Consider the following 27,048-nt stretch of genomic DNA (forward strand, 5'->3'; position numbering starts at 1 on the left):
ATATTCATCAATGTGATATTTACAGCATTACTTAGGTAAATCTGCACATTTAATGTCCTCTCTCTTAGACTTGCAGTGGTTTATTGATATAAGAGGGTTCATTGATATTTTGCTCAGTAAGACATAAGATGAAAAGTTTTGAGTATTTTGTTTGAAATTTCAGAAAAACATGAGAAAATTAAGGGACTTACCTTACACATCAGTATACTAAAGGCAATATGAGTAACTGTAAACCCATATTTTGTCGTTTCCTTTGAAATTTTTTTATAGACAAGGAATAAAGTAATATAAAAATTTTTTAAATAAATTATGATTTCTATACTCTTGCCAAAAGATTATAAACACTTGAATTAAAGTACAGGGTGAGGGTGCCCAGGTGGCTCAATTTGTTAAGTGTCTGCCTTCAGCTCAGGTCATGATTCCAGGATCTTGGGAACAAGTCTTTCAGTGGGGAGTCTGCTTCTCCCTCTGCCCCCCCCCCCCCCGCTCATTGTTTCTCTCTCTCTCAAATAAATAAATAAAGTATGGGGTGGAAGGGCACCTGGGTAGCTCAGGTTAAGCTTCCAACTCTTGGTTTCAGCTCAGATCATGATCTGCCTTGGGCTTTGTGCCCAGCTAGGAGTCTGCTTAAGACTCTCCCTCTACTTCTGCCCCACCCCCTGCACTTGCATGCTCTCTCTTTCTTTTGTTCAAACCTTAAAAAAAAAAAAAGGTATGGGGTGGAAAAATGATTATTCCTTAGTTTCTGTAAGATATGTCCATATGGATATCATTTTATTTTTAAAAAATCAATGTAACAAAAATTAATATAATAAAAATTAGTATAACAAAGTCAAAATGAATCCTTTAATTTTTCCCTCAATTTCATGTGTTACTAAGACAGCACTTTTATAATAGTAAAGCACAGCAACAAAAAAGGACATGGTTCTTAAAATTTATCCCACTACCAAACTGTCTTTTCTTTCGATTTTTTTGCATTTAAAAAAATAAAGAATAAATTCTAAATAATGGCATAAGTAACTTTATAATAAAGCATTATTTGGAAATGTTTGGACTTAGGTCGAGATAATTAGAAACCATTGTTATTTGAAGAACATTAGAAACTAGAGATAAAGTATGTCTGAAATACATAGGTGGAAAACATTTAGTTTTCAAAAACTCAAAAGGTTTTTCTACTGTAGAAACACATTGTGAAGTGAGGTTGACTAAATTTTTAGAATGCACAAATATGCTGAAATGAATACTGTATAGTGGTATCAGTAGTCCAAAAAAATTTCACTATAAGTAATAATTTATTTTATAATTTGTTTTATATTTATAATTTACATACAAATTCATTTATAAATAAATAATTCATTGGATTTGTAATTTATTTAGAGGATTTTAAGTTCCCCAAATCTGATTTCTTTACTATATTTTGAGTAGGTTGCAGTTTAAAATTTCTATTTCTTGGAATTGCAAATTTTAAGAAATATAGAAAAACCTGTCTTTTCAGTACCCATTTAATTCATTTAATAAGATCTAGAGAAGGGGCAAACACCCTGGTTTTAATGAAAATACTTTGGGAAAAACTTCTTGGAAAGGTATGCCTATACTGACTTGGAAACAATCAGTGGGAGTCGGCCTAGCAAAGGCAAAACGGCATTCCTCATCTGCAGAAAAAATGCAGAGATGGAGAAATAGCTTGTAAAAACAAGAACTTACAACTCATTTAGTGTTGCTAGAACATAAACTATGAGTTGGGTTATGTCAAAAAATGAAGCTGCGGGTAGGCTGAGGCCAGATCATAAAAGGTCTTGTCTGTTGTAGTGAAGAGGTTGCAATACACTTTTTTTAAAAAAAGATTTTAGTTATTTGAGATTGAGAGTGTCTATGTGTGAGACGGGGAGGGAGAGATTAGAATCTGAAGCACAGAGCCCCATGCGAGGGTCAGCCTCACAATCACTAGATCATGACCTGAGCTGAAACAAAGAGTTAGAGATTTAGTAAAGAGTTGGAGGTTTAACCTGAGACACCCAGGCAACCCTGTAATATGTTTTATAATGAAAGAGAATGCCTTATAGGGTTGGAAGCAGAAAAAATAGAAGATCAAATATGTTTTAGATCCTTCACTCTGGTGGCAATGGTGGGCCTAAAGCTGGAGGCAGACCACATAGGAAGCTGTTGAATTGGTGTGAGCTAAAGTAGGGCAGTGGTGGTATGGGTGGAGAGAAGGATGAGTTTTCAAAATGGTTATGAAGTAAAATTGGCAGTATGTGGTATGTTTGGGGGGGAGAGAAGGACAGGAGCTTTGACAATGACTCTTAGGTTTCTTAACTTATGTAACTAGGTAGTTGATGGCAGTTACTAAGAATATGGGAACAGGAATCATTTAGGGAAGTGGATGAGAAATTAATTTCACACGTGTTGATATTAAGGTTCTGTGGGTCATCTAGAGTTGGAATGGCTTTGTGGTGAGGTGTACAGCAGTCAATTGGACATCTGTCAGTTTGAGAGTAAGGGGGAGGTAGCACTAGGGACAGATTTGGTTACTTCGGTTTGTGGTTGGCAGCTGACATCAAGATAGCAGATAAGGCCACCCAGGAGGAGTATGTAAGAGTGAGAAGAATTGCCTGAGAATGAAATCTTGGAAACACCAGCTTTAAAGGAGATGATGGAAGAAGAGGAACCGTTCAGAGAAAACACTGAAAGAAGATCCAGAACCACACAGGGAACATCTGAGGGATGTAGAGCCCTGGTCAACTCAGTAGAGTTGGGGTGGGGGTGGGGGATCAATCCAGCAGGGCGGTCCTGAGAGCCTGTTGTATTTGGCAGTTAGATGGTAATTGTGTGCTATTTCTATAGAATGTTAGGGAGAGAACAGAAAATAGAGGCTACAGATGCGGACAGCAGGAAGCTAATACTGACCTTCACTATGATCCTGAACTGTTCATGAAGTCATCTTTGACTTCAGCTTCTCTTTAGTCATTTATCTCTGTCTCATTAGGGTGAAATGAAGCAAGCTCAGATAGTGGAATATGCCTTACACAATATAATGAGACTACCTACCTACCTACAGTCAGTGAATAAAAAGAGTCTTCAGAAAGTCCTCATGGCTTGGGGCACCTGGGTGGCTCTATCAGTTAAGTGGCTGACTTTGGCTCAGGTTGTGATCTCAGGGTCTTGGGATTGAGCTCCACATCAGGCTCCTTGCTCAGCAGGGAGTCTACCTCTCCCTCTCCCTCTGTTTCTGCTCTCTCTCTCAAATAAATAAAATCTTTTTTAAAAAGAAGGAAAGAAAAAAGAAAAGTCTCATGCTTATCACTGCTGACATCGTCCTTTGCCTGTCAGCAGATCACAGACCCGGTTTGCAGGGTGCTGATGTGGGCCATCACATCTCCTTGTTAACAGGCATATGGTGTCCTGGCCATGCCGCACCCCTGTCTTCCTATATAGCACTCAACTTGCAAACTTAGTAATGTATACTGTATTGCTTGTCTTTTAGGACAAATATTTAGTTTTAATGAAAATCTTATGATTTTGAAAACAGCTTTATATTAAATTCTTTCCCATCCCAGGCTCCCCTCAGCAACAAAGTCCAGTCTTGTTTCACTGTTCCATCCTTTAACCCTTCCACATCCCCTTCCCCGACCCACTTTTCACTACCTGGCATAACTTTAGCTTTCAGTTCACTCATTTCTTTGATGCCTCTACACTTGTCTTCCATCTGACTGAGACCTAGAACCCTTTGTTCATCCTTTTTTATTGCCTTCATCAGCCCCCTGCTGCTTTGGTACCTTCCCTGTCCAATCTAGGCCTCACGGCTTATTACAAACTACCTTCCCTCTTGTCCAGTCCTACTTGCGAGGCAAAGCCGCTAACCCTGGCTCTCTCCAGCCATTTCGGGCCAGCTGCCTCAGACCTTTCGATAGCCATGCTGAAGGTCCTGCGACTTCATATCCACAGTGACTTCAGCTTCAGCTGGGCTTTTGTTGCTACCTTCAAATCCTTGTATGTACCCTTTCTCAACTTGACGTTTTTCACAACAGATGTTCTGAATTTTCACTTCCTTAGTCTTGGTACATGTTACACAGTAACTGTTGACTGATTTTTTTTTAAGATTTTATTTATTTATTCGTGAGAGACACAGAGAGAGAGAGAGGCAGAGACACAGGCAGAGGGAGAAGCAGGCTCCATGCAGAGAGCCTGACGCGGAACTCAATCCTGGGTCTCCAGGATCACGCCCTGGGCTGAAGGCAGCACTAAACTGCTGAGCCACCCAGGCTGCCCTGTTGACTGATTCTAAATCTTAACATAAAGCAAACTTTGTAAAGGCAGTAAGTTAAAATACGTGTGTTTTAATGGACAGTCACAGTTCAGAAGAGGCTGCTGAAATCAATGAAATTCATACAAGCTTAGCTTATACAGAGTACTATGAACACCCCAAATCAAATAGTAAAATGATGAGGCCTCCAAATGTTTTCTATTCTACGTACCCTATATTTGGATGCACACATAACTTTCTGTTCTTAGACACATTGCCCTCTCTTCTATTTTTCACAAAGCTATGACCTCTTCAGCATTTATTTTCAGAATTTGCTCACAGTTTGCCTTGGAAACTTAATAGGAATAACAAAGAGGGAAGGCAGTGTGTTTCTGTCAGGGCTCTTGGGTGCGAGCAATGGACTCTGGCTGTGTTCAGCAGGGAAGAAGTGTATTAAAAGTTGAGAAGAACTCTGCAATAACATGAAGGACAACCTAAATTTTAAATGAGCAGTGGATCTGAATGAACTTCTCCAATGAAGACATGAAATAGCTAATAATAAAACTTGAAGAAAGGCCCAATATCATTAGCCACAAATATGTGTGTATTGTTTTGTTTTTAACCATTTAAGAGTAAACTGCATAGATAGTATCCTTTACCCTAAAATCCTTGAAAGTATGTTTCTTAAAAACACGCACATTTTCTTACATATCCAACAGTGCAGTTCTCAAAGTCAGGAAATTATTGTTGATAGAACATTGTTATCTATGGAGGTGATTAAGATTTTGTCAAATGTTCTGATAATATCCTATTTAACAGAAGAAAATAATTTTCCATCATTTCTTTTACAGCTATTAGTTGTTGACTTTCTCTTCCCCCATTTATTTATATCACTATAGATTCATAGATTATTTTTTCATTGGGTTGCAATCTACTACAAGCCCAATAATGGGACAAACTTCATATACTTCCCAATCTATTCCAATGAAAAGAATCTCGAATTTTCTTCTGTTAAATAGGAGTGGGACTCCTATTTAAGAGATTAGTGGGACTCTTCCAAGAGAGTGGGACTCTTCCAAGCCTTTATTCTATTGTTATATCCTTTTAGTCTGTTTCGTATGGATTCATGGTCTTTTGCTTTGTTTTTGTCTTTCAAGACCTTGGCTTTTTTTTTTTTTTAATCTATATTAGCCAGTTATTTTGTAGAATGTTCTTCAATTTGAGTTTGTAGGTTCAGGTAATATGTGTTGCAAGAATACCATAGAAACAATGCTCTATTCTTTTCATTGGAATAGGTTGGGAAGTATATGAAGTTTGTCCCATTATTGGGCTTTAACTTTGATCCTGTAGTTAAGATTGTGTCTGCCAGGTTTTCTTCTGTAAAGCTACCACTTTTCCTCTGCAGTTAATCTATTTAGAGGGGGATGTGTTTTGACTATATATGTATTTCTGTAAAACTTTTACCCAATAATTTTGATAATCCATTATTATGATGATAACGGCTGCTAAATTCCATCATTTCTTTTACAGCTATTAGTTGTTGACTTTCTCTTCCCCCATTTATTTATATCACTATAGATTCATAGATTATTTTTTCATTGGGTTACAATCTACTATTATAATTACTGATGTTCATATTATCCTTGATTTGACCCCTTTAAGCTGGCTCCATGTCCTTTTGTCATGTCCTCTTTTGAACCCTTCCTTACTTTCTGGCACAAGATACTTAGATTCATTTTGTACTTGAGATACCCTTGACCTGGAGTCAGCCATTTTTCCAAGGAAGCTAATTTATGTTTTACATAGAGGAAGGACTCTTGTATCTTAAAGATGCTGACTTTCCAAAGTAATACTGACATATGAAACATAGAGATTCCTTTTAAAATGTTATTCGTTCTTTAAGATTAATTCATTCTCTCATTCACTAAGTTTCCTTTCTGTGCTTAGGGCTAAAGATTTCCAATATAAATGAAGTTTAACTCAAATTCACATTTCAGAAACAACGTCAGAATAATTATTATAGGCACCTACGTGCTATAAGGTTCCAAGATGAGCTAGCAACCTGGGAATTTTGAAAAAAGAGTAGAGTTTGAATAAATAGAAGAAATCTGACAAGACATTCACTTCATGGGTACAGCATGAGCAAAGGTATGGTGCTGGGAATAGGCATGTCTTATTAAGAAATTTTGAAGAGCCTAACTGATTGGTGGAGATAATGTTGGTGATTAGTGGCTAGGTAACACTTATTGGGAGCTTCATTCCAGCCTGACTCATTTAGAATATTTCCTAGAGACATGAAGAGTCCTTAAATTGGGGGGCTAGCTAATCATAAAGAGTATGTTTTAGGAAATTTAATGTGATGTTATATTGCAGAATAGATTGGAAAGCAGAAGACTACTTGGGAAGCTTAACTGAGTCTAAGGTAGTAGGAATACAAGTTGAAAATAATCCAGAAAGTAATTTAGAGGGAAGAAATGCCTTCAATGTGATGAATCAGGGTCACTGGGAGAATGGCAAACTGAAAGAAATAGGAAACTGATGATTTTTATAAGGGAAAGAAAAATATATTGCAAAAAGGAACTCAAAACCAAGTTTGGTGATAACAAAACTTTAATTTTTATTTTTCTATGATGCTTGATTAAAAGCCATAGAATGACTCCACAACTTTTTATCCAAAACAATAGAGTATAAAAGTGATGATTTAGGGCCATATATTATTATTGACTATTAGACATGGTAATGTTTGCTGAATCACAAGACTTGTTAGAAATATTTGGTAATAGCTTTTTTATTATTTTAGATTTGTGGTGAAATAGGAAGTTGTTTTGCTCTATCCACCACATTACTGTCTCAAATCAAATCTTGGAATTGAGATCTAGATTCCTGATTGATTTGAAATGTCTGACTCTCGTTAGCATTGGCATTGAGATGTTTGTTTCCAAGTGTGCCGTTTGATTCTTTTTTTTTTTTTTTAATTTTTATTTATTTATTTATGATAGTCACAGAGAGAGAGAGAGAGAGAGAGAGGCAGAAACATAGGCAGAGGGAGAAGCAGGCTCCATACACCGGGAGCCCGATGTGGGATTCGATCCCGGGTCTCCAGGATCGCGCCCTGGGCCAAAGGCAGGCGCCAAACCGTTACGCCACCTAGGGATCCCTGCCGTTTGATTCTTTTTGTGTTATTGGAATTCACATTCCCATCCCCCCCTTTAAAGAAATACATCACTTTTCAACTTCAACCTTGTGTAAAGAAGACATCTCTAGAAACTAAGAACTTGGCTTTCAAGATCTTTAAATCACCAAATATTGTGATGACATCTTTGCCATATGTTGGGAGATAAACTTTAATGTGGTCATGTGGAAGTGCCAGGGCCCAAACACTCCACAAGAAGTGAGAATGAATGTTCCTGAATAGCTGTTTTGCCATTTCATTAATTCTGGTCTTAACCAGACCATCATTCTAATTTGTGGATAGAGCAAGAAAAGTGACACAGGTTTGTTATCTCTCCAGCTACTATCTCTTCAGGCTTTCTGAACTGGCTTGAATCCTAGAGGTTCCATCTGAGAACTTAACCTCATTCAATCCATAGGAGATCAAGCAGGTTTGTTCATTTGTTTGTTAATAAGTTAATATATGGACTTCCTAATTAAAATCTGTTGGAAGAAATTATTATACGAAGTAATGTATTAACCATATAATGTGTTGGGATAGTGCTGGGTGACTGTCATAATTTCTGCTGCTACAGTTTATAAAAAGGAAAAGAAAGTCGGTTCTTTTTGTTGGGAAAGAAGATTTCATGTTATCTGTATTTGCAGGCTTTCTGGCTCATATGCTGGAGGAATCCTTGCTGCGGGGGTGTTTTCATTTTCTCGTCTAACATGGCAGTGGTCCATTGCAGCAGAGGTTTTTAGCTTAAACAATCTGTTTGTGGGGCTGCTTATGGCTCTTACTGTACATTTTGAGGAGGCAGCAACTGCAAAAGAAAGATCAAAGGTAACTTATTTTGATTTTGATTAAAGTGAAATCACTTTTTGTTTTAATTTTTAGACAGATGCTGTATTTCTTTTTAAGTTTCGATGCTGTTTATCTGTTCTGATTACTGTCAAGGCAAGCTAGGCATGTTGAGAGAGAAAATATTCTGAGTTCTTTTACTGTGAACCATGATAGCCTCTATAAAACATGGGGCTTTTTTTTTTTTCTCTACCAGAGTTCAAAAGTTTTCTGGAGAATGAGAGGATTGAAATGCCCTCTGAGTCCTATGGGCAAGATAGGCTTGTTTGCACAGGCACGTGTGTGTGTGTGTGATTGTAAGATGCCAAGCTCTAGATTGACCACCTTAAATTATATACCATTATGGTACATTGACTTACTCTCTAATTGCAAAAAAAGACCAAATTTGTACTTTTTTTTGGTGTCAAATGGATAAATGAAGTAGTTCAGAAGAAGTTACAATGAATTATAAGGTAAACACTAATATCAAGATCCTTTGAAATGTGAAGGAACCCTGTCTTCTAAGAGCTTACAGTCTAATCATTGGGAAGTACCAAACCATCTTAGTGTAGGCAGCCTCTTGTTGTTAAAGAGAAGAGCACCATGGTTTATCAGTGGTTTCCATAAACAGAGCTGTGCTATTAGAGTTTTTTCTCTAAACTTTTTTCTGATTATGAAAATTACACATGTTCAAAAAGAGCAAAAACAGCACCCATAACCTGGTTTCTAAATAAAGTGTTCAATTTTATTAATTTAATAGAAAAAAGTAAAATGGAAAAGATGCCTGAGTTTTAGTTACACATTTTATTTTATTTATTTTTTTAAAGATTTATTTATTTATTTAGTTACACATTTTATTAAGAATTATACAATATTCTATTACTAGTGAGACTTATCTAGTCATCACACAGACTTTCTAAAACTTAGGTTGAAGGCAGTCATTTAAGGCCAAAACTGCAATGATGTGGTGAGAGTGGACAATATTATAAAAAAATAATAATAGTGCTAAATATTAGTGTCTGTGGAAGCAAGATTGTGTGTTTAAGAGGTTGAATTTAGCCTGACCTATGGTACAAATGCTTGGTTTTCATATAAAGAATAACGTTTTACTATTGTGTTTACTTAAGAGTTTTAGGTAAATATTTAACTTAGGTTTTTTTGTTTTTTTTGTTTTTTTCAGATAGCTAAAATTGGTGCTTTCTGCTGTGGCCTTAGCTTATGTAATCAGCATACAATAGTACTCTACGTTTTGTGCATAATACCATGGATTCTCTTTCGACTTTTAAAAGAGAAGGTAGGTTTTTGGGTGCTTTTAATGAAAATTTGTAATATTTTCTTAAGGCCTGATATAACATTTTTGGCATCAGAAAACATGGGGCTTCTTTTTTTTTTTTTTTTTTTTTTTTAGTTTTATATAAAGTATAAGTGACCTTAGGTTCTAACAACATTGACTGAAAAAAAATAGGATTTACAGAAATTATGCAATATTGATTGCAGTGACATCTGGCTTGTTTCATAATTTCCTTACTGATTTTGAACAGCATCATAACAATAGGCTAAAAGGAGTTAAAATGAAATAAAAAATTTCCTTGATTGTTTTAATATATGTCCTAAGACGAAGGATAGTGTGTTAATAATAGATTATTCATTCATCTAGTTGTTTGTTGAATATTTGCTCTGTGCCGGATGCTCTAGGTGTTAGAGATTCAGCTTCTGACAAAACAGACATCATCACTGCTGTTGTGAACCAAGTAAAAATCTCCAGTAAATAACAATCTTGTTTTCTCAGAATGTATTTCTCTAGAATTTAAAAATAATTTATTTTAGTTTTCCCTTTTTCTCAAAGGAAAAATGATCATTAATTTAAATAACAGTATAAAGCATTATGAGAAATTACTATAGCATGTAAGGCATTGTGAGATGGACATAAAAAGGTGTGGAGCTGAGGTTTTGGAAAGATAGAAGCCCTTTACTCTTCTGTCAGTCTTCCTCCTGGAAGTTAAAACAATAAATACAGAGCCAGTACTGGAGTCATTTTACTTAATTTGTTGTTTATTTGTTTGTTAATTATACCTCAGCTGCATTTATTTATCATTTCATTATTTGTTGCTATAGTCAGAATTATATTAGGAAACATATCTTTCGTAAAATTTTTATACAGAAATAGGGAAATTATACCAAAACGGTAATTGTATTTACCGTACTTGGATATATGTTGTTTTTAGCTTCTGACAACAAAGCAAAAAGGATAACATGAAGGTTATAACATTCTTATTGTGTGATTTAAAAAAATGGAAATAACAAGTGACAGCAAAGGTCAATTTTCTCTTGGAACTGAATTCTGTTAAGTCAATCATGTACAACCTTATATGAGGGATATTAAACAGCATACAGGCTGTTTCTGACAGTGGTTTTAGAGAATATACTAAAAGTAGTTTATCTGGTCTTTTATAATATAAACCCTTGATTTTTAAAAATGGAGATGTAACATAAAAAATACAATTCAGTGAAGACTTTTCTATAGATTACAAACCTGAGGAGGCCCAAATATTTTTCCTATGGATTGATGGATGCATCAATGGGGATGCATTAACATCCTGCTATCAGTTACCTTAGCCATGCTTTTTTTTAAAATCCAGTCTTTTTTTCTTTTTTTTTCCAGTCTTCATTTATTTCTCTTTTTTTTCCCCCAGCTTATTGAGATACAGTTGACATATAACATAAACATAAGATTAAGGCCTACAACATGATGATTTGATACATGGATATATTTTAAAATGATTGCCACAATGAGGTTAGTTAACACATCTATCACCTCACACAGTTACAGTTGTGTGTGTGGAGAACTTTAAAGATCTACTCTCTTACCATCTTTCACAACTACAGTACAGTACTATAGTCCCCACACTGTATTTTACATCCCCAGAACTTATTCATATTATAACTGGAAATTTGTACACTTTGACCACCTTCACCCATTTCCCTCATTCCCTACTCCCTACCTCTAGGGATCACCAATCTACACTCTGTTTCTGTGAGTTCGGTTATTTTTAGATCCCGCTATAAGTAAGGTCATACGGTATTTGTCTTTCTCTGTCTGACTTATTTTATCTAGCATAATACCCTCAAGTTCTATCCATGTTATTTGCAAATGGCAGGATTTCCTTCCTTTTGTGGCCGAATAATACCCCATAGTATGTACATATGGATATATGTCTTCCATGTTTTCTTTTAGAAGTTTTATGGTTTCAGATTTTACAATCAAGTCTTCAATCCATTTTGAGTTCATTTTTGTATGTGGTGTAAGATAGTGATCCAGTTTCATCCTTTTGCATATGACTCTCAGTTTTCCTAATACCATTTATTGAAGAGACTGACCTTTTCCCTTTGAATATTTTTGCCTCTTTGTCATAAATTAATTAACCGTATACACATGGGTTTATTTCTGAGCTCTATTCTGTTCCACTGATTTATGTGTGTATTTATGCCAATACCACACTGTTTTGAGCACTATAGTTTTGTAGTATAGTTTGAAATCAGGAGCATGATGCTTGCAGCTTTGTTGTTCTTTTTCTTTTTCTTTTTTTTTTTTTAAGGTTTTATTTATTTTGGATCCCTGGGTGGCTCAGCGGTTTGGCGCCTGCCTTCAGCCCAGGGCATGATCCTGGAATCCCAGGATCGAGTCCCACCTCGGGCTCCCTGCATGGAGCCTGCTTCTCCCTCTGCCTGTGTCTCTGCCTCTTTGTGTGTCTCTCATGAATTTTAATTATTTATTCATGAGAGACACAGAGAGAGAGGCGGAAACATAGGCAGAGGGAGAAGCAGACTCCATGCGGGGAACCTGATGCGGGGTTTGATCCCAGGACCCGACGATCATGACCCGAGCTGAAGGCAGACACTCACTCAACCACTGAACCACCCAGGTGCCCCTGTTGTTCTTTTTCAAGATTGCTTTGGCTATTTGGGATCTTTTGTGGCTTCATTTAAATGTATTACTTGTTCTACTTGTGAAAATAACAGTGGAATTTTGTTAGAAATTGCCTTGAATCTATAGCTTGTTTTGGATGTTTTAACAATATTAATTCTTCCAATCCATGAATGTGGAGTTTCTTTCCATTTATGAGTATCTTCTTCAAATTCTTTAATCAGTGTCTTATAATTTTCAGTGTACAGGTCTGTCACCTCCTTGGTTAAATTTATTTGTAGGTATTTTATTCTTTTTGATGCAATTATAAACAGAATAAATTTAGTTTCTCTCTGCTAGTTCATTGTTCATGTATGAAAAAGGCAACAGATTTTTTTGTATTGATTTTGTATCCTGCAACTTTATTGAATTCAGTTAGTAGTTCTGACAGTTTTTTGGTGGTCTTTAGGGTTTTCATTATATAAAATCATGTCATTTACATGTAGTGACAGTTACACTTCTTCCTAATTGCATGCTCTTTATATTTTTTCCTGCTTAATTGCTCTGGCTAGGACTTCCAATACTATGTTGAATAAGAGTGGTGAGAGTGGGCATCCTTGTCTTATTCCTGATCTTAGAGAAAAAGCTTTTGCTTCTCACTGTTGAGTATGATGTTAGCTGTGGGCTTATCATATGGCCTTTCAGTGGCCATATACCTACTTTGTTGGGAATTTTTATCACAAAAGAATTTTGTAAATGCTCTTTATCTATTGAGAGGATCATATGATTTTTATCTTTTATTTTGGTAGTGTGGTGTATCATACTGATTGATTTGCAGATGTTGAACCATCCTTGCCTCCCTAAAAAAAGTCCCCCTTGATCATGGAGTATGATCCTTTTTTTTTTTTAATCCTTTTAATGTATTGTCAAATTCAGTTTAATATTTTTTGAGGATTTTTGCATTTATGTTCATCAGGGATATTTGATATGACTCACAATTTTTTATCTTTTTTTTATATTTTGGGGGTCCTCTGGTTTTGATATCAGGGTAATGCTAGCTTCATAAAATGTCTGGAAGTATTCTCTACTCTTTAGTGCTTTGGAAGAGAATAAAGAGTAAAGATATTAAATCTTCTTTGAATGGTTGGTAGAATTCACCAGTGAAGCTGTCTGGTCTAGGACTTTTGTTGGGAGTTTTTAAATTACTGACTCCATCTCCTTAGTAGTAATCAATCTTTTCAGATTTTCTGTTTCTTCATGATTCAGTCTTAGAAGATTGTATGTTTTTAGGAATTTATACATTTCTTCTAGGTTGTTCAATTCCTTGGTGTATAATTGTTCATAGATGTCTTTTATGATCCTTTGGATTTCTTTGGTATCAATTGTAACTTCTCTTTAATTTCTCATTTTATTTATTTGAGGCCTCTCTTTTTTCCTTAGTCTAGCTAAAGGCTTGTCAGTTTTGTTAATCTTTTCAAAGAACCAGCTCTTCGTTTCATTGGTCTTTTCTTTTGTCTTTTTAGTCTCCACTTCTTTTCACTCTGATCTTTATAATTGCCTTTTTTTTTTTTTTCTAATCTGGGGCTTTGTTCATGTTTTTCTCATTCCATTAGGTGTAAAGTTAGATTGTTAATTTGAGATTTTTCTTCTTAACTACTTTATTTCTCTTTATTTCTATGAACTTGCCTCTTAGAACTGCTTTTGTTGTATCTCATAGATTTTAGTGTGCTATATTTCTTTTGTTTTCTTTTTTTGGTGCATTTCATTTCCATTTCATTTGTCTCAAGGTATTTTTTAATTTCTTTTTTTGATGTCTTCATTGACTCATTGGTTGTTCAGTAGTATGTTCATTTTCATATATTCATGATTTTTCCAGTTTTCTTCCTGTAATTGATTTCTAGTTTGATATTGTGTTCAGAAAAGATGCTTGATATGATTTCAGTCTTAAATTACTAAGACATGTTTTGTGGTATAACATATAATATCTCCTGGAGAATATTCCACGTGCATTTGAGAAGAAAGTATATTCTGCTGCTTTGGGATGGAATGTTCTGTATATATTCATTATTACATCTAATGTGTTGTTTAAGCTCAATGTTTCCTTATTATTTTCTTTCTGGATTGTCGATCCAGTGATATAAATGAGGTATTAAAGTCCTCCTAGTATTATTTTAGTGCTGTCATTTCTCCATTTAGGTCTGTTAGTATTAGCTTTATGTATTTAGGTATTTCTCCATGGGGTACATAAATATTGACAAATGTTATATCTTTTGCTGGATTGACCTTTTAATTATTATGTAATGCCCATCTTTATCTGTTATTACAGTCTTTGTTTTAAATTTATTTTGTCTGATGTCAGCAGTATAATTATCCCTGCTTTCTTCTGGTTTCCATTTGCTTGAAATATCTTTTTCCATCCCTTCATTTTCAATCCATGTGTGTTCATATATCTGAAGTGAACCTCTTGCAGGCAGCAGATAGATGGGTCTTATTTTTTTATCCATTCAGCCACTCTCTGTCTTTTGATCAGAGAATTCAGTCCATTTAGATTTAAAGAAATTGTTGGTATGTACTTATTGCTATTTTATTAATTGTTTTTCATCTCTTTTATAATTTCTCTCTGTTCCTTTCTTCTTTTCTTGGTTTCTTACCATGTGGTTTCATGACTTTCTGTAGTGTTACACTTAGATTCCTTTCTCAGTATCTTTTGTCTGTCTACCATGGATTTTGCTTTGTGGTTACCACGAGGCTCATATATAACAGCCTGTATGTATGTATGTACATATATATACACATATATATATGTATATATATGTGTACATATGTATATTTATATGTGTGTATATATATATATATATATATATATATTAAACAAGCTGTTTTAAGTTGATAACAAGTTAAGTTTGAATGCATTCTAAAACTATACTTTGCGGTGCCTGGGTGGCTCAGTGTTTGAGCATCTGCCTTTGGCTCAGGTTGTGATCCTGGGGTCCTGGGATCGAGTCCCACATCAGGCTCTCTGCAGGGAGCCTGCTTCTCCCTCTGTCTATGTCTCTGCCTCTCTTTGTGTGTCTCTCATGAATAAATAAAATCTTTAAAAAAAATAAAGATATACTTTTATTCCCCCTGCCCTGTGATTTATTGATGTCATATTTTACATCTTTTTATTTTGTATATCCCTTAACTAATTACTGTATTTGTAGTAATTTTTCTACTTTTATCTTGTAACCTCATACTAGCTTTATAAGTGATTAAACCACTACTATATATTTACTTTACCAGTGATATTTTTAAAATATTTTTTCTTATTACTAATTAATACCCTTTCCTTTTAGCTTAAATTCCTTTAACATTTCTTAATAAGGCTAGTTGAGTGTCAGTGAACTCCTTTAGCTTTTATCTGGAAAGCTCTTTATCTCTCTGAGTGATAACTTTGCCAGGTGGAGTATTCTTGTTTAGGAGTTTTTTTCCTTTTAGCACTTTGACTATATCATGCCCTTCTCATCTGACCTCCAAAGCTTCTGCTGAGAAGTCTGGTGATGTCCTTAGGATGTTTTTATAGGTAATGAGTTGTTTTTTCTCTTGGTGCTTTCAAGTTCTCTCTTTATTCTTACCTTTTGACATTTTAATTGTGTGTCTTGGTGTGGGTCTCTTTGGGTTCATCTTCTTTGGAATTCTGGGCTTCTTGGATCCAGTTGTCTGTTTCCTTTCCCATGTAAAGCAAGTTTTTGGCAATTATTTCTTCAAATAAGCTTCTGCCCCTTTCTCTCTTCTCTTTCTGGGACCTCTATAATACACATGTTATTCTGCTTGAAATTATCCTATAAATCTCTTAAGCTATCTTCAGTTTTTAAATTCTTTTTCTTTTTGCTGCTTGGTTTGGGTGAGTGCCATTGCTCTGTGATTTAGCTCATTGATTCTCTCTGTTTCACCTACTCTGCTGTTGAACTCCTATACTGTATTTTTTCAGTACAGTTATTGTATTCTTCAGCTCTGTGACTTCTGTTTGGTACTGTCTTATGTTTTCTGTCTTTGCTGGACTTTTTGCTGTATTTATCCATTCTTCTCCTAAGTGTGGTGAGCATCTTTTGGACCATTACTTTTAACTATTTGTCAGGCAAATTACTTTACTCTGTCTCATTAAGATTTTTTCCCCAGGGCTTTTTCTTGTTTTTCACTTGAAATATATTCCCCTATCTCTTCATTTTACTTGATTCTCTGTGGTTGTTTCTGTGTATTGGCAAAATAGCTGTCTCCCGGTCTTGCAGGAGTTGCCTTGTGTAGGAGATGAACATCATTGTTTAACTTGCTCTTGGTTGTCTCTCAAACCTTTATAACTGTCTAAGCAGCCTAAGTTTTTCTTGGCAGGTTCCAGTTGTTGTGTCAAGACCTGGGAGTATTCCAGAGGGAGGGATCTTAGTCAGCACCTAGTTTCAGGCTGATTGGACACTAGCTCCTCACTCAGCATCTTTAAGGTATGCACATTTATACAGTCCTGTGAGACTACAGTCACAGACCCTCCTGGCCTCCAGAACAACTGATCTGGAGGTCTTCCCTTAGGGACTGTTGCAAATTCAGGGTTCCAGACGAGTATATGAGCCGCTTTCTGGGAGGTGCCAGCAAGCTGTAGTGAGGCAAGGTGAGAATTCAAAGATGTTATCCTTCAGCCTATGTTCCCTGAAAGTCTTTAGATGTATGGTAAATGTGAAACCCACCCCTCAGGCTGAAGTTTTTTCAGAAGAAGACCAGTGGTTGTTTTAGTCTGTTGTCAATGCATTCCCTTGGGGCTGGCAGCCTGCTAAGCACTGTCCTTCCACTTATTTCAGACCCATAGGACACCAAAATGCAATCCCCCTTGGCCACCAGATCCAGGCACCTATGGGGCATGCCCTGTGTGGGCTCTACACACCAGCTGACTTAGGTTGCACCATCGGTGGAGTGGTATGTGAGGGCTGGGCATTTGCCCAGCTGGCTTTGACAGAGCCTTGATGGAGTGGCATGCAGGAGTGGGTGCATTCACTGGCATTAGCAGGATAGAGGAAGGATGCCAGAAATGGCGCCCTCCCGTGTCTTTGTCCCCAGACAGAATTATACCAGACTTCTGTCCTTGCAGCAGACATTTGAACATTAGCAAATGAATCTCCTTTACTTTTGGTCTAGCACTTTCCAGACTGCTGCTTCTGTACCAGTTTCTGGGGCAAGTGAGTCCTTAAGAGCAGAGCCTTTGTCCCTTACAGCCCTATAATTTTCCTGAATATTTGACCCATTGGCTTTCAAACCAGATATTTGGGGGGGGGGTCATCTCCCTGGTGCAGGACCCAAAGGTTGGGGTGCCTTATGTGGGGCACAACCCCCTTGCTCCTCAGGGAAAAGTCCTATATTTCTGAGATCTCTTCTGGCTGTGGGTTGCATCCCTGGGGTGGGGTTTTCGGTGAGACCATGTCTCTGCCTCTCCTACCCATTTTCATATAGCCTTCTTATTCTTTGACATGGAGGTGCTTGTTCAGATAGTTTTTAGGTCTTTGTAGCTTTGTTGTGTCTGTGGGAGGAGGTGAGTTCAGAATCTTCCTACCCTGCCATCTTGAACTGCCTCCCGATTACTATAGTTTCATGATGTAGTTTGAATTTAGGAAGCGGATGCCTCCAGCTTCATTCCTCTTTGGCAAGATTGTTTTGCTATTTGGGGTCTTTTTTTGTTCCATACAAATTTTAGGATTTGTTTTTCTGTTTCTGTTAAAAACTGCCATTGGAATCTTGATAGGGGTTTCATTGAATCTATAGATGGTTTTGTGTAATAGGGACTTAAAAAATATTAATTCTTCCAAACTGAACAAGGGGTATCTTTCCATGCATTTGTGTCTTCTTCAGTTTCATCAATGTATTGTAGTTTTCAGTGTACAGATTTTTCACCTCCTTGGTTAAGTTTATTGCTAGGCATTTTTAAATTATTGCTAGGTATTTTATTGTTTTTGATGCTATTATAAATGAGATAATTTTCTTTCTCTTTCAGATACTTTATTGTTAGTGTATAAAAACACACAACTAATTTTGTACATTAATTTTGTATCCTGCAACTCTACAGAATTCATTTATGAGTCTAACAGTTTTTTGGTAGAGTCTTTAGGATTTTCTCCATGTTAAGATCATGTCATCAGCAAATAGAGACAGTTTTACTTCTTTTTTTTTCTGATTTGGATGCCTTTTTTCTTTTTTTTCTTGCCTGAATACCCTGACTCTAGCACTATGTTGAGCAGGAATTGGTTAGAGTGCGCACCCTTGTCTTATTCCTGATCTTAGAGGAAAAACTTTCAGTCTTTTACCATTGAGTATGATGTTAGGTATGGACTTGTCACATGTGGACTTTATCATGTAAAAGTATGCCCCAGATCAATTAAATCAGAATTATTTTAGGGTGGAATTAACTACCAGCTCAGCTCTACAAATGGGCAAAACAGCTGGCTTGGATCTCTGCTTTGGGCACTGCTGCAAGTAGGAATACATTCTGTCAGATCTGAGTACTGGCTACTGAAAGCCCTGCTGCCCCTTTCCTGTCTGTGTGATCCTCAGGGGTTGAGCCCAACAGACCCCTTCCTCCCTCCATGGTCGTCATGAGGTGAAGACCCAAATGAGCCTCCTGGAAAGTGTCCTGCAGTGCTGGGGGAGCTGGATGTCCACCTTGGACTCTCTTTTCCCCCTGGAAAAACTGTAGCCCTAGGGGTGCTCTGTTAGTGCAATGCTGTGCTAACGTGAGGGAGGGGTGATGCAGTCAGAAGACTCCTTTTTATTTCTGATGTGGTTCTTCTTAGTCTGTATGGTCCAAGGTGTGCTTTAGCCTCACCCCTGGATTCTGGGATTCTTCTCAATGATGTTTTGTCTGTAGATAGTAGCTAGCTGGTCTTCCTGTGGGGAAGACTGGAATCACGAATGATCTATGTTGCCATCTTGATGGCCCTATTCCTAGATGGGCATCTGATGTCAGAGAAGGTGCATTCAGATAACAGAGAGGTACATTGACACAAACTTAAAAAGTAAATATTTTGGGTTAGTTAATTGAAAGAGGAACCATATGCTTTGTATAAAACATGCAAGACTCAAAGTTGACAAGGTAGGAACGTAGTCCAAGGGCCTGTTTATTCTGTCCTTAGGTCAGCTACTGATGAACGATGACATTTTGGGAAGTATGACTCTTCAAAGGACATTGCATTTTCACTAGTTCAATAGCAGAGGCTAGAAAATAAGGTGTACCAATGAAGTGATAGGGTAGTGGGATCTTACTGGTCAGATGATTTAAGGCAGAGTAAGAAGTCCTGAGTCAGTTGGTTGCAATCCTGGCTACTCACATTATCTGAGATGCTTTGCTTTTAAAAAGTCTGTCAATGTATGTACAGATGTATACATACATTTTTGTATATGTATGCATATTTATGCTGATCTCACCCCAAAATAATTCTGATTTAATTGGTCTGGGGTAAGGCCCAAACATTGATATTTTCAAATAGCTCTGCAGGTGATTCTAATGTATGTACAGCCAGGACTCAGTGCCACTCTCCTGCAGTGTCTGAAAAAGCTCTCATGTAATTGTCTCCTTGTTTATTTCCTACACAAAAGAAAAATTCTCTATTCCATCATGCCACTCTAAATGGAACTTTATAACATGCAGAAACTGTCAAAATATAAACATTTGCTTTATTTAAAATGACTTTTAAGAATAACAAAGGCATGTTGCTCAATTAGTTATTTCTTATACTCTTTTTATGCTATTATTTTTATGCATCTCATTACTATAGAAATATCAAATGAAATCAGTACTATAATAAGAATACTTCATTTTCAATTAAGAGTGTTTACTTGAAAATGCTAATATAAGTCAACTGCTTATTCTTCTGGGGATTGTGAACCTTGGTTCTTGTATTCATGGTCACATATGAATTTTCCTTTTTTGTAAAGGAAAAGTTGACATATTCCAATTATGGTATTTATAAGAGACCCTTTCCTAATTACTAAAGCACCCACTATTTAAATCTTCTAGTATACAAGAATTCTTTTAGATGTAATTTTTATAAGACTTTGTCAATATTGTCCTTTATTTTAGAAATGTATAGATGAGGGGGCACCGGGTGGCTCAGTCAGTTAAGCGTCGAACTCTTGATTTTGGCTCAAGTCATGATGTCAGGGTTTGGGATCAAGCCCTGCATTAGGCGCCGTGCTCAGCAGGGAGTCTGCTTGAGATTCCCTCTGTCCCTCTCCCTGTGCCCCTCCTCACCCAAATAAGTAAATAAATATTTTTTAAAAAAGAAATGTGCAGATAAGAAATATAGTCTCATATGAGGCAACATCGTTAGGTACAACAAATTTCCATCAGTACTCCATCTTATATGTAAGTTGAGGAAAAGGAACATTTGGATGAGCTGGAAGGTTATTCAAAAGCTAACTTCAGGGATGCCTGGGTGGCTCAGTGGTTTAGTGCCTGCCTTCAGGCCCAGGGCATGATCCTGGAGTTCCAGGATCAAGTCCCATATCAGGCTCCCTGCATGGAGCCTGCTTCTCCCTTTGCCTGTGTCTCTGCATCTTTCTCTCTCTCTTTCTCATGAATAAATAAATAAAATCTTAAAAAAAAAAAAAAAGGCTAACTTCATTTGTGCCAAATATTTCCATGAAATACCCAAAACCCTTGTCAAAAGAATCATATTGTCAGTGTGTAATCGTAATAGAGAATATAGTTGAAGTCTGCTCCTGGTGATGGTGATGAAGGGAATCGTATTGGAACAATGTTTTGGGTATATTCAAAGTCAGCCAAATAGTCATTTCCAGTGGGTTATCTCAGCTGTGTAATGCTGCATGTCATGACATGGTTTTAAATATAAATACGATACTTTGGAGTCTTCCCTGTATTATTTGCTTCATTCAGATTTCACCTGCCATGCAAAGGAGTTCAGGCAGATGCAATTTTCTAGTAATCCACAGTACTCAGAAGGTTTAACATAGTATTCTGTGGTGACTTAATATAAATTGAGAGATCAGCTCTGTGTAAACATTTTGATGTGTTCCTCGATGTGTTCTTGAAGTTCCAGGATGAATTGATGAAAAATAAACATTGTTCTACAACACAATATGCTTTGATGCAGGAACTCTCCCTGGGCTCTTTGTTGAAGTTAAGTCTGTACTTCTGTGTTGGTTTGCTGCCCTACGTCTACCTTCCTGTCTCATCCTACCTCAATCAAGCCCGTTGGACCTGGGGAGACCAGACAACATTGCTAGGATTTTTGACACATTTTCTCAGGGAAGAATATGGAACATTCAGTCTGGTAAATTTATATTTAAAGCCCTTTTAGGGAAGTAAGTGGTGTAACTTTAGTGTTCTGCCTGGGTCTTGACTGAAAAAAAAAAAAAAAAAAAAAACAATGTTTATCAATGACAGTACAACAGCATTTTCATTTCAGTTTTTTATATAACAAACTTGCTCCTTGGAATGTGGCCTTTAACATACATTAGGAAAAACTTGGAATCACTTAACCTCATGACATAATGCTGTATCTCTGAGTATGTTTTTCAAGATAACAAACATTAAAAAGACTCTGCTGCCAGCCCTTGAAACATTTCATTCTTCTTAGCATTGGCTATGACTTTGGTCCCTTGGTCTATGATGTAAAATATTTGGAAAAGATTAAAGAAAAAAAAAAACCCTCAAAATTTTTAATTTACCTTGACCAAAACATTTTCTTCTTTCGTATTTGACAGATAGTGTACACAGCAGTATTTGATGTAATACTGATGTGTAAATACTTTATAAGATATAATTTCACTAAAAGTGTTGGTTTTTTTTTTTTTTAAGTTCAAAAGGCCTTGCTTTCCCTGAACATAAAAGGGAAAAACACTGAATGTGGTTACAGTAAAGATTTACCTGAAAAGTAAAAGGACAAACACGTCTTTTTATTTTAATAGAGACAGTTGTATCAGATTTTTCTTTCATGGTTTGTGCTTTTTCTGTCTTAAGCAAGAAAGCAAATTTCTTAAGACTACATATTATATGACACCATTGAGACAAAACTGTAAACCATGAAAAAACTAAACAACCTATTGCTCAAGGATTCATACAAAAGGAGTAGAACCATATATTTTTAGAAAGTAAGGGAATAATTAACACAAAGTTCAAGGTAATAGTTATCACTAGGGGGTGAGAAAAGTGAGTCCTATGAATGCTTTGTGAGATACTTCATGGTATTCGTGTAGTTCTGTTTCTTAAATGAATGGTGGCTCTATAGATTTTTAAAAACTCTTTATTCCTTAAATATACATTGTAAGTGTTGTTTGTATGTAGGGATATTTCATAATAAAATAGCTTAATGAAAGGATAATTATTAATTACTTCTTGACATAGAGAGTTTGATACTTGAATTTTATACTCTGGCTTACTTATATTGGTTATTCTATTACAATATTGCTTGAGGGCCATTCCAGATTTGAAATTTGTATAATTCACACATAATTGTGAAATTATAGGCTAACATGTGATAATGAGCTCTAATCAAAGTGCCTTAAAGAGACTCTGTAACAAAAGTGTAAAGTCTTTTAATTCATTAATGTGTTAATCATTCTTGCTGGAAATAGTTTAACTGATTTTTAGCCAATCGTCATTTCTACAGTTCTTCCTAAAGGATGTCTGTGTTTACTACCCACTGACTTCTCTTCAAAAACTCAGTAAGGCTCTGAGGTAAAGACTGAATGAAGAGAGATGTTGCATTGTCTATTTAAAACATGTGTATTTTAAATCAAGAGAGTTAAAATACAATAGCCTAACAAAGCTGCAGTTTAAGGCTTACACAAATAAACTTTTCTCTTTTATGTTTAGGCCAAATCTGAAATAGGATCCAGTATGTCTAAAATTTTGCTGTGAGTATGAAATATTTGAAGCTGTTTTTTTTTTTTTTAAGATTATTTATTTACTTACTAATGAGAGAGAGAGAGGCAGAGGGAGAAGCAGGCTCCACACAGGGAGCCCGATGCGGGACCCAATCCCAGGTCTCCAGGATCACGCCCTGGACTGAAGGTAGCACTAAACCGCTGAGCCACCCAGGCTGCCCATGTTTCTTGTTTTTTGTTTTTGTTTTTGTTTTTTTTAAGATTTTACTTATTTTGAAGTGGGGAGAGGGAGAGGGAGCAGCAGACTCCCTGCTGAACAGGAGCCCGATGGGGTGCTCAATCCCAGGACCCTGGATCATGACCTGAGGCAAAGGCAGACACTTAACCAGCTAAGCCACCCAGGCACTCCTGAAGCTGGTTTTTGTGAATACTGTATTAGTTCTATAAGTGATTTTTGGGATTTCGGGACTTGTCCCTTTGTGAAGCAGTAGCTATCTGAGAAGTAGCTTTTGCCAGTATGGTTATCAGTTGTTTGGTGTACTGTCAAACATTCTAGCATTTCCTTCAGTAAGATAAAGCTTAAAGTGACTAATAAATACAATAATTATTAGTAGACTATATAGAATCTATAAAACTAAAATGTTTCCACTTTCATTTGGATATGAAATTACCCAATGCAGTGTTGCTTTATATATCATTTATTCTTTGTTCTGGTTTCATCTTTTTCAGAGACGTTTTCTAACATTGTACTTAGCATTTGATTATTTTCTTTTTAGGATTGAGCTATGTTCCTAAATATTTAAAGCTTCATTTAATGTCTCTTAAGACTTTGTCTTTCAGCTGTTTTTAAGCTCTGTTTTTGACTTAAATATTTCTAATATCCAACCTTTTTTACAGCTGGTTAAACAAATATATTTCATCTGTATTACCTACTAAGGTTTCTTTGAAAAATGGGTTAAGGGCAGCCCAGGTGGCTCAGCCGTTTAGTGCCGCCTTCTTCCAGGGTGTGATCCTGGAGACCCTGGATTGAATCCCACATCAGGCTCCCTGCATGGAGCCTGCTTCTCCCTCTGCCTGTGTCTCTGCCTCTCTCTCTCTCTCAGTGTCTCCCTTGAATAAATAAAAAAATCTAGAAAAAAAGAAAAAGAAAAATGGGTTAATATTTGCTCTAAAACCGACATAGATTAAGACAACTTGAAAAATACCCATACCAATCCTGTACTATCTTTATAATATTTTTCTATAAAATTATGGAATAGTCTTCTATAACCTAAAGTGATCTCTCCTAACTAATTATTACTTTGGGATTCCCAGGACTTTTGGGATTCTCCCTATTTTTAAGATATGGGTAGAATATTTCAACTCTATGTCTGAGGTAGTTCATAAGTTCTCCCAATTTCTCTCTTGTTTATTTGCTAGCTTGTTTGTTTCTTTCCATCCTTCCTTCTTTTCTTTTTAAATGTCCCATTCCAGGACACCTGGTTAGCTCACTTGGTTAAGCTCATTCTCTCTCTCTCAAATAAATAAATAAAATCTTTTTTAAAAATTTATAAAGAAATGTCCCAGGCAGCCCCAGTGGCTCAGCGGTTTAGCGCCACCTTCAGCCCAGGGCGTGATCCTGGAGACCCCAGGATGGAGTCCCACATCGGGCTCCCTGCATGGAGCCTGCTTCTCCCTCTGCCTGTGTCTCTGCCTCTCTCTCTCTCTCTCTCTCTGTCTCTCTGTGTGTGTCTCTCATGAATAAATAAATAAAATATTTAAAAAAAAAAAAGAAATGTCCCTTTCCCCTGCTCCCAAAATGCAATACATAATCATTATAGGAAGTTTAGAAAATATAGGTAAGCAAAAATAAGAATTAAAATTAAAAATAAGAAAATTAAAAGCTAACATATAGAGAGAACCAATATTGTTAACCCATTAACATTTTTGTCTGTATCCATTCAATATTCTTTATATTTTTGTCTCTAAAAAATGGGATCATAGTGTACATACTGTTTTATTAGCCAGCTGGGTTTCATTTTATACTGTATCTTGAAAACATTTTCGTGCCACCAGTTATTCTCATGTAGCCTTTTGTTGGTTCTCACAACTGATTTTAAGTATTTTTTTAATGTCTGCCTGAAATTTTTGTGGCTTTTTCTTTTTGGTTGGGGAAAAGGCAGCAAGAAGTTCAGTAATAAAGGAAGCTTTACCGATGTCTGTGGGCTTTTACTTTATTCTCCTTTGCTCCATGCCAGATGACTCACTGCCTGCTCTTCCTACATACCTTACAGGGCTATTATCACATTTGAGATTGCTAGTATATTTTACCTTAAGAAATCCCACAAGAACTCCAGAGAACTCTCAAGAGTAATGCTGCACTATACATCTAACTTTTATTAGTTGCATCATCTATTGGGGAACATAAAAGCCTCCTTTATATTGAAATAATAGCCGTTAGGTGATATGCCTAGAAAAAAGAAGACAAAGGTGATGACCACTCACACCCACATTACTTGTTCAAACCAAATCATAATGTAGAATGAAGGCATAATCCTAGCACTCTCTGATTGAGTGAGAGAATTTCTAGTCTTTAATTGTTTCAGGTGGACAGGAGTGTTGAGAAAAGCAACTCATAATTAACTTACTAGAAAATCCTTCAAAATGATGGGACCTAATCATCTATCCTTTTCCAGTCAAGCAAATTAAATTCTTTCCCCATGCATATCTCTAAATTGCAATCCTGTACAAGGAAATTATTGAATCTAACCCTAGGCAGTGACCATGTTTTAGAGCTTACATTTAAGCAACAGATCTCCAAGAATTAATTTTGAGACTGACTTCATTCCTTTTGAAGAATGGTTTGAAATGGGCCTCATGCTGGAATCAATTTTTCAAGTGTATTTGAAAATGAGTAAGAATATCTTCTCATAGTAGATGAGTCTCCATTAGTAAAATACACATTGTGTGGTTTCCATAATTATGGCATCACATTTTCTCCAGTAAAATTGCCAGTAGGGAAAAGAAAGTTCTTTGAAATGGTGTATAGAGTCATTTCTTTTATAAAATTGGAGACTGCTAGAGCTATTTCAGAACTCAAATAACACTTGGGAAAATGCTTATTAGTTAATAGAAGAATTTAGTTTAATTATAGGGAGAAAATACATTTCTAAGATTGCTTAAACATTTTTGAACCAAATAATATAGAAAACAAGGAAGTCTTTTTTTTTTTTTTTTTAGAAAGAGAGAGGTGGGGCGGGGGTGGGGGAGCTGGAGAGATGGCAGAGGAAGAGAGAATCTTAAGCCAGCTTCATGCCCAGTGTGGAGCCCGAGGTGAGGCTCGATCTCAGAACCCTGAAATCATGACCTGAACCAAAATCAAGAGTTTGGATACTAAACTGAGCCACCCAGGCACACCTAGAAAACAAGGAAGCCTTTTAAGTTAGAAGAAGAGTTGGAGATCACCTTTCTTGTCTTTTTTTTTTATGATTAGCTCTCCAGAAAATTATTTGCATTAATTTTGTTTTCTGTCTTTCTTTTTTGTTTTTGAGAGTGAGATGTGGGATGGAGGGGCAGAGGGAAAGAGAGAATCCCAAGTAGGCTTAATGCCACAACCCTGAGATCATGACCTGAGCTGAAATCAAGAGTTGGGTGCTTAAGCGGCTAAGCTACGCAGGCACCCCACATTTTGTTTTTCAATCGCTAAATCAAAGGAGGCCATGCCTACACTGCTGACAGAGTTCAAAAGCCGATTTGAGACAACTTCCTACAAAACCAACTGGGGGATCCAAATTGGTATATATTATCAATACAGCATACCAGTATTATAAATACAGAATTATGTGCTCTAATCCTATCCCAAATAATGTAAATTGGTAATCAAATATTACAATTGGAAAACATCTTAGAACCATTTAACTCTTATACTTTTTCTCTTACATTTAAAAAAAAGACAAAATAACTTTAAAATCTGCCTCTAGCCCTTAAAACTATTCACTGCACAGTCAGATGTATTATACAAAGAATGTTTTATTTGGAACTATCTTAAGTTTGTTTTCTACCCATGATAAG

The 27,048-nt window shown here is 36.3% G+C and overlaps 1 protein-coding gene across 2 annotated transcripts in view; it reads left to right on the top strand.

Moving 5' to 3' along the window:
• The window catches only part of TMEM260 (transmembrane protein 260), a 70,335-nt gene that overhangs the window by 15,353 nt on the left and 27,934 nt on the right, over window positions 1-27,048 (top strand). For both annotated transcript variants that reach the window (XM_038544803.1, XM_038544802.1), the window contains exons 4-7: window positions 8,060-8,237; window positions 9,415-9,528; window positions 21,264-21,443; window positions 22,988-23,028. In XM_038544803.1, coding sequence (XP_038400731.1) covers window positions 8,060-8,237; window positions 9,415-9,528; window positions 21,264-21,443; window positions 22,988-23,028 — 513 coding nt within the window. The remainder of the gene's footprint in view (window positions 1-8,059; window positions 8,238-9,414; window positions 9,529-21,263; window positions 21,444-22,987; window positions 23,029-27,048) is intronic.

This window comes from Canis lupus, chromosome 8 (assembly GCF_011100685.1).
Source record: "Canis lupus familiaris isolate Mischka breed German Shepherd chromosome 8, alternate assembly UU_Cfam_GSD_1.0, whole genome shotgun sequence".
NCBI lineage: Eukaryota > Metazoa > Chordata > Mammalia > Carnivora > Canidae > Canis > Canis lupus.